The sequence below is a fragment of the Cynocephalus volans genome, chromosome 3, assembly GCF_027409185.1.
Source record: "Cynocephalus volans isolate mCynVol1 chromosome 3, mCynVol1.pri, whole genome shotgun sequence".
NCBI lineage: Eukaryota > Metazoa > Chordata > Mammalia > Dermoptera > Cynocephalidae > Cynocephalus > Cynocephalus volans.
Window position 1 is genome coordinate 80,399,972 of NC_084462.1, and position 8,339 is coordinate 80,408,310.

Sequence of the window (8,339 nt, forward strand, 5' to 3'; positions counted from 1 at the left end):
TATTTTATGTGCCTTCTGACTTTTTGATTTTTATAAACACACCTAATTAAATGGGTCACAGCCTATACCTATAAATATATCTATAAACAGCATAATTTTTTACAGCTAAAATGAAAGATTTAAAAAACTTAAAAATCAACTATGAACTTAAAATGAAAATATATTCTCAGATATAAATCTGGATAAATTTACCTGCTGTTGCTTATCAAATTACAAATTTGAGCTAAAATTAAATTTAATGAATGGATTTCGTTCTTTCTTGATTTGTTGGATTATCACAGCTCAACTATTTAACAGATTATGAATGATCATCTACTCTCTATCAGTCCTAAGCCAACACACTTTCAACTCATTACTTACTCCATTTGATAATTTTAACTGTCATCTCACCCAGAATCACTGCACTTACTTCCTTTGGAATCACTCAAATCCTCCCAATTTGTTCTGTTTATTGATTTTCTCATGATTTCATTCTCCTCTAAAAAGAGTTGATCAACTGTTTCACTTTCAACTCTCTAATTCCACTTACCCTCCATGAAAAGCCCAAACCCTGATAACCCTAATCAACCATCTTCCTGCTCCTTATTGCCAGGTATAAGAGAACTACTGGGGAAAAACCAAAAACAAAGCAAAATTGATATACTAAAAGTTTTTAAGGAATATCTCAATTTATTCATTGCTACTAAACTGTCAGTCTTTCTGTTTGTACTTCAGATTCCTAAACATAATCTCCACTGAGATTAGAACTTCTTTAAAATGCAGTGTACTTTTCTCACAAAATCTACTCCCTCAATTCTTTACAACCTCTCTCCTTCTTAATTACTGATGAGTTCAACAGTTCCTCTGCCAAAATGGAAAATATGGGGCCTCAATTTCCATCTATTTCTCTATCTTAACATGACCTTGTCTCTGTATCTTCGTCTTTCCATTACTTCAGAAAATGAGATTGTTGTTCATTCCCTCTAAAGAAATTTACCACCTATTCTGAACATTCCATATTATCCTGACTTTTCAGCAACCTTGTCCCCACACCTGCCCTTTTTGGCAAAATCTTTCCTACTCCATCAGCTCCTTGATGCTGTTGCATTTGACAATGGTAACTAACGCCCCCTCCTTTCTTTTTTTTTTTTTAACGGCATTCTCTCCCTACCACTATCATGACATTGTCCTATTTCTAGTTCTCATTCCACATCTTGAATTGTGCCTATGCTGGTTTCTTTTTCCCTCTCTTACCCTTAACATTCTCCCCATCTTTTAATCTTTCTTCTTCTGTTTTCTTTATGTCTACTGGACAATCGGGTGGGAGAGGGAGAGGGGAAATAGAGACAGGAGAGGGCTGGCAATACGTAATTTCTCATATATATTGAGACGGAAAAAAGTTGAGAATTATTGCTCACCATTTTCTATGGGGAATTCATTTATTCTTAGAGCTACCACACTTAGATCTATGCAGTTTCCCAATTAAATTTTTCTCTATAATTCTGACCTCTTTTCCGAGACCCAGTCCATGCTTCTAACAGCATAATGAACATTTATATTTTTATGTTTCACAACCAGACACTTCCAACTTGACACAACCAAACTTGGGCATCAACTTTCCCATCTAAAATGATTTTCTAGGTTTCAGATCCCTGCACCGGCCAGTTGCCAAAAATAAATAAATAAAAATAGGGCCGAGCCCGTGGCGCACTTGGTAGAGTGCTGCGCTGGCAGCGCGGCGACGCTCCCGCCGCGGGTTCGGATCCTATATAGGACTGACCGGTGCACTCACTGGCTGAGTGCCGGTCACGGAAAAAAAAAAAAAAAAAACGACAATAAATAAAAATAAAGATTTTCTTCATACCTTCCCTATCTTTGGAAAGACCCAACCAATCTCTATTACCCAGATTTGAACAAAATGGTGCCATCTCCTTCATTTCTTATATCCAGTTAGTCATAAATTCATCATTGAGACAGCTACTTTACCCTCATCAAAGAGAGGGGACAAAAAATTCCCTACCCAAAAGAGCTATCCTCATCAATTTTTCTTACAATCTTACCTCTATCCTAATCTCAGACTAAAAGCCTGCTTTCTTCATATCATTTCCCTATCCAGCAATTTATAATAGATATATCATCAGCTACACAAAAAGTATAAATACCCCTAGTAATGAGTCCCTTGGATCTCACAACTACCTTCACACCCTGTTTATTATTTTTCTCTACTACAGCATTTCTCAAACTTTTTGTTCTCAGAGTCCTTCACAGTCTTAAAATTATTGAGGACCCCAAAGAGCTTTTGTCTATGTGGGTTATATCTATGGATATTTACCATGTTGGAAATTAAAATTGAGAAAAATTTAAAATGCAAGAATACACAGGCACACATTTCATTAACTGTCAGAGCAATGATATCACATATCATGCAACTCCATGACACTTATGAGAGAATGAGTGAAAAAAGCAAAAACATCTAAGTGTTATTATAAAACTAATTTTGACCTCTAGAACCCCTGGCTCACTTTGAGAATGCTGCTCTACCTTGGTTCTTTTATCCATCTCCTTACCAATCATTAATGATTACTGATGACTGGTTTTTGTGGCCTCAATAGCCTGGAAGCAGAAAAAGGCTGAGAACCATGGATTTACAAAATAATCTCCAAATTAGCATGCCTGCTCATTCAGTCTGACCCAACCTATCAATTTTATTTCTGCTACTGCCATTTCCTCCCCTTCCTCCACTGCACTTCAACCAAGTTCAGAGAACACAAACGGAACAAACCCTTTTCTGCTTCAGCATTCTATGAATACACTACTCCCTTTGGCTGTAAGGCCTTCTCTTACTCATTCTTCAGACCCAGTTCACAGGTTATCTCTTATATGAAGCCTTCCCTTGACACATCCCATCCCCAATTGCCCTTTTCTCTGTACTTTCATAGCACATCAGAGCTTCTCATATTGCACTTTAACTGTTTATATATGTCTGCCTCCCCAATAGATACTGAGCGACATACAGGTAGACTTGCATCATACTCATCTTTGCATTTTTAGTACCTCATATATAGTGGGAACCCAAACATTTGAGCATTCACTTGGATCTTTCAAGGAGTAAGTTCAATGGTCCTCTATCTCCAAATACTCCAGACCACAGTACTTGCTCTTTCCTCTGAACTTCTGCAATACTACATAGAAACTAATAGAAATTACTAGTGAAGGGCCTCCACCAAAGTGGCTCTTCTTTACCTTTTCAATTTTATTTTTTTATTATTCTCCAATATGAATTTGCTACTCTTGTCTCTAATAAACACACACAAACACACAATATCCATTCTATTTTCATTCCTTTTGTTTATACTCTTCTCTCCCCCAGGAATTCCATTTCTCTATTATTTTAAATACTCTTCCTTAAAATCTTGGTTCAAGACCCACAAATTCCATGAACCTCTCTGGGACTGTGTCAGATCAAAGCAAAATTTCCCCTTTTTGGATATCTAATGCATTTCTATTTATTTCATATAACTTACTATTTATTGTTCTTTAATAGTTTTAAGTAAGTCATGCTGCAACCCCAAATGGCTTGATATCTTTTCAAGAGCAAGCACTTTCTTCACTCAAAACAACAGAGTGCCATTATGCACCCAACAAAGGCAAGGTTTCTAACCTTATTTTCTCTCGTATCAGTGCTTGCTAGTAATAGGAAGATGAAGGCATGTAATAAATACTATTCTCTTTACTTGATTTTCTTCCTAACTGGTCAGAATAATTCAGGCTATATTTTTCTAGGGAACATTTTATCTATAGATATAATTATGAATTTGAAAATATAATAGGTGGTGTGAGATGCATCTTCTTAGCACCTAAAACTGCAAGCTTCATTTACAGGTAACTCACTCTGAGTTTTCAATATAGTTATTTTTGAGGGTCTTTCCCTTTTTGGCCCCTTTACCTGAGATACATCTTTTCTTATTTTAGTTGTTATGGTTTTAGCTCACTTAACCCATTCTGATGCACGGTTACTGGTGATGTCAAACCATTCAAACAGAGCCAAAGAAATGAGACAAGTAAAAATTACGAATAAAAGGAAAACATAATCTTTGAAAACCAAGAATTTACGGTAAGCGAATCTCAGACCAATGCTTTTCCTTAAATGGAACTTTCTCTAAAGAGCCACATCTTCCCTATCACCATTCCCTTAAGTATCCACGTGCAAATGGAGCAAGCGTTAGTTGGAAAATAGACTAAACCTAACCATCAAAACCTACTCCATGAAATTATGGATTGATGGTAACTGAAGATCACTTTCTCCAGTTCTTCACCCTTTAGCACATGTGCTAAAATCCGCAAGAAGGAATAACATTGGAAAATACAGTTTAAAATAATCATAAGATTTAGGATGCTCTCAGTCCTACCTGTTTGTAAGTATATCAACCACAACTGAATGCTGAACTCTTATTTCAACGCTACAAGAGAGACCTGAGATTAGGGACTATTCTTTCTGATATATATAGGAACATTCTTTCAACAAGGAAATCCTGGAATGAACTTCATGTAAGAAGGGGGCTGATGAGTAAGGAAAGGAAAAAGGAAACCATCAGCTGACATACAGCAGCTCCCTCACCCTCTTTTCCACCTCCCTGAAAGCTGTAGGAAGTGGAAGGCTGCAGAATTTACCTTCCAGGCCAGAAGCAAAACATTGAGGATGGCCAGCAAAGGGCAGGGTCCATTCTCATTCTGGGTGATGATGGGTGTGTTCTCTTCCTTCCACTGTATCCACTTGATGTGATACACAGATTGTCCCGGGAAGCGTTCCTTGGAGGCCGCCAGCACCTGAGCGGTCTCCTCCTCCTCGTCCTCCTTGCACAGAGGGACAGCCCCGGGCAACACCGCCGCACCCTCCTCCTCCTCCTCCGGGATCCTGGTCTCCGCTCCCTCCTCACTATTGAATTCGGAGCTACTGGGGAAAGAATGCAGGTTAGAGAACGACTCCAGGGAGTCCAGGCTCGGCGATTCACCAGGAGGGCTCGGGTCGCTGCAACTGCTGCTGAGGCCGCCGGCACTGCTGGGCTCCTCGGAGCCGGCGGCCGTCAGCTCTGCCCGGCAGGTGCCGGCGGGATCCGGGCGGGCTCCCGTGTCTCCGGCCGGACCCAACCCATGGCCCGCTCCGGTCTCGGCTGTCTCCGGGGAGGCGGTCACCTTGTGCTGCCCTCTCAGAGGCGCCTTCGCGGCAACAAGACTCTCCAAAGCGCTTTCCTTCAAGTCCAAGCCCGGAAAGGAGCTGCAGGGTCCGGGAACCTGAGGAGAGCCCGCGGGAGAAGCCGAGTCCGGGGGGCTCCTGCCGGCGGCCGCCGCCCCCTGCCCATTCCCGCCGCCGCTGTCCGCTGCCCACAGCGGAGGACCATCCCCAGCGGCAAGCCTGGTCTCCTGTCTCCCTTCCTGCGGAGAACCTGTCCCTGGCGCTGGCCCGGCCGCCACCCTGTGCTCTAGCGGCTGCAGGCTCTCGGGGCCGCTCTCCATACCGGGCCGCCCGCCCCTCGGTCTATAGAGACCGCGGCCGATTCTCCTCAGCCAGCGCCTCCGACGCCATGACAGCTCACTGGCAGCTACAGCGCCCTAGCGCGGCCTTGGCCAGGCACGTCACCGGGGAGGGCACCGAGAGCGCGCGCGCGCCGCCGCGCTTTCCGCCCGCTCGGGGCGTGCCTCCGCGTGACTGCGCGCTGCCGGGCGAGGGCGAACCATGCGGATGCTGCCCACGCGGCCCTGCCCCTCTCGCGCGCCCGCCCGAGCTCGCGCTCCGAAGGCCGGGCGTGGCGGGCGTGGCCAGGTGGGCGTGGCCAGGAGGGCGCGCCCCCGCGGCCTCAGCTCCTGCAGGAAAACATCCTCTCACTATGTGGCCGGAAGTTGAACTTCGGGGCAGCCCCACCGCACGCGGCTTCTTTAAAGGCCAGGCGGGCGGTGGATGGCTTGGCTGTGATCCTTTAGAGCTGGCTCGTGTGTGTGGCCCAGTTTTGGGCTTGAACGTGGAGGGTTGGAGGTGGTTGTAGCTTTTGGAAAAGAGCTCGTCCCTGATGGGCTCAGGAGACTTGTTTCCCCAGCTTGTAATATGGAAAATTGAAGGCATTTCTTACGAGATGCGGATTTAAAGGCGGGGATCTACTCGAGGTGTTTGGATTACTGCACTGCACAAATTCCAGTCACCCCTGGTTTGGGGTGAGAAGCGCTGTGCTCCCCACCAGCTACTGCTGAGACGTTCGCCCTACAGGAGGCGTCAGTGCGGTTGTGGATATTGGCCTGCGCAGCAAAGAAAGTGGGTAATTTGGGCCAATAATAATAAATTAGCGTGTGCTTGAATTAGCCAAGTCTTCGCGGTTTTGTTAACTTGGCTTCACTTTGCTTGGAGTGGGAAGCGCCTACTCCTGAAAAGTGGCTTTTTTCTAATTAGAATTGGTTTCTCTTAAGGCCATGAAGTTTTCAGAAAGGACACGGACAGAGTAGGCTGGAGGTTTTGTTGGCAACAAATTAAATGGATGTGTGTCCTATTCTGACCTGTTCCAGAAAAGGGTTTTTTCCTCCATTTTTTTTTTTTAAACCTTTGAACATTTTCTAGGCTCCTGGGATACGAAAATTAAGATAGGTCTTCCTTCACAGTTAGACATATAAATAGCTGGTGTATAATAAAATGTGAAAGTTTTGTATCTCTGTTGGTTAGAAAGGTAGACAAAATTACGAAGCAGTGTTTCATTCATTCAACAAATTTTAGTACCAAGTATGTTTCTGGATACTGTGTTTGGTTGGCACTGGAGACGCCATGGTGGATAAAGGGAAAGAGCTCATATTTTAATGGGGCTTACTGTCTGGTGGGTTTTTTTTTTAATTGCTATATTTTTAATACTTGCTTGGGAAGTACGTTTTCCTGAAAATGCAGAAGATGGAGCCCCTTCTCCCTTTTTAATATTGAAATAATATTATTATATTTATCCAACACTTGGAAAACAAAGTTACAAAAGATAATGGAAAGCTTCTTCAGAATGTTGGATTTAGGAGTTTTGTGTGCTTTTGGTCTCCATGTCAATCCATAAACAATAAATGCTGTTGTTAAATTCGGATTTCTCCCTAGAAAAGAATTGCAGATGTTAACAGATTAATACATATGCTGCTGGATTAAGCACTTTGTAGTATTTAAGGCCGTGAAGTACAAATGAGATTTTAGATTTCAGGAAATTCAGAATTTAGCGTGATATCTCAAATATAAAAAGAGATATGTAAAGTTGTGTTATATGAATAAATCGAATGAGTGAATCATTTATAGGCCAATGAAGTATGGTAGAGCCAAAAATCATGGAACACACTTCTCCAATAATGGCTCTTTACCATTTTTCAAAAACCCTACTTGGGTAAATTTGTATTTGCTCTGGTAGTTTTTATTGGTATATGTTTCAAATATTGACAAGCACATTTTAATAATTTACCTATAACAAAGAACCATGACTAATTTTCTTTTCATGTGTTGTCAACACTTACATAGCCAAGGCGAAGAGCCATGCAAATATAGGTAATTATTTAAGTTCATGAAAATGTATATAGGTTTTTTTTTTCCCCCTGAGGTAGGGAGTGGTACTTAGAAGATCACCAGAAGACAGTAAACTGATAAACTTCTCATTCTCAATTTTATTAGCTAAACAGTGAGGTACGCCATTCTTAAGCTCAATGTTTACTACTCACATTTTAAAAAATTATTTTTCAAAGTTACAGATGTAATAGTCTTAAAAGTCAGCTTGTAGAAAAACAAAGCAGTTCCCTGCTGTCTCCCTCCACACTCTAAAGTCCTGTTCTTTAGAAGCAGTCCCTTTCAAGTCATAGCTGTTCTTTATCTCCTTATTCCCCCATATTTCTGAGTAACATGATTACACTCTGTTTTCTTTATTTAAAATTGTAGATATTAGGGCTGGCCCATGGCTCACTTGGGAGAGTGTGGTGCTGATAACACCAAGGCCATGGGTTCGGATCCCTATATAGGGATGGCTGGTTAGTCCACTTGGGAGAGCGTGGTGCTGACAACACCAGGTCAAGGGTTAAGATCCCCTTACCGGTCATCTTTAAAAAAAAAATTGTAGATGTTGTTTATTGATGTATTTCCATGGAAAATGAGAATTTGATTCTTTTCTCTCACATCACTCTTCCTCCTCTTGCTCCAACCTCGCAGTTATTTCACAGTTTCTTATTCAATGTAGTATTGAAAGTTTAAAGCATTAGAGTTACGTAAATATTCACCACTAAGTCAGGTATTTTACTGTGAGTACTTTTCTTGTCAAACTTTTTATTTTTCCTGGAATTAACAATTCCTCATCATTTTATTTGCTTAA

The 8,339-nt window shown here is 41.9% G+C and overlaps 1 protein-coding gene across 1 annotated transcript in view; it reads right to left on the reverse strand.

The window, feature by feature from the left end:
• MINDY2 (MINDY lysine 48 deubiquitinase 2) overlaps positions 1-5,556 on the reverse strand; it is a 66,037-nt gene extending 60,481 nt beyond the window's left edge. The window contains exon 1 of the mRNA XM_063089609.1: positions 4,651-5,556. Within this exon, the coding sequence (XP_062945679.1) occupies positions 4,651-5,493 (843 nt within the window). The 5' untranslated portion in view covers positions 5,494-5,556. The remainder of the gene's footprint in view (positions 1-4,650) is intronic.
• Positions 5,557-8,339: the final 2,783 nt, after the last annotated feature.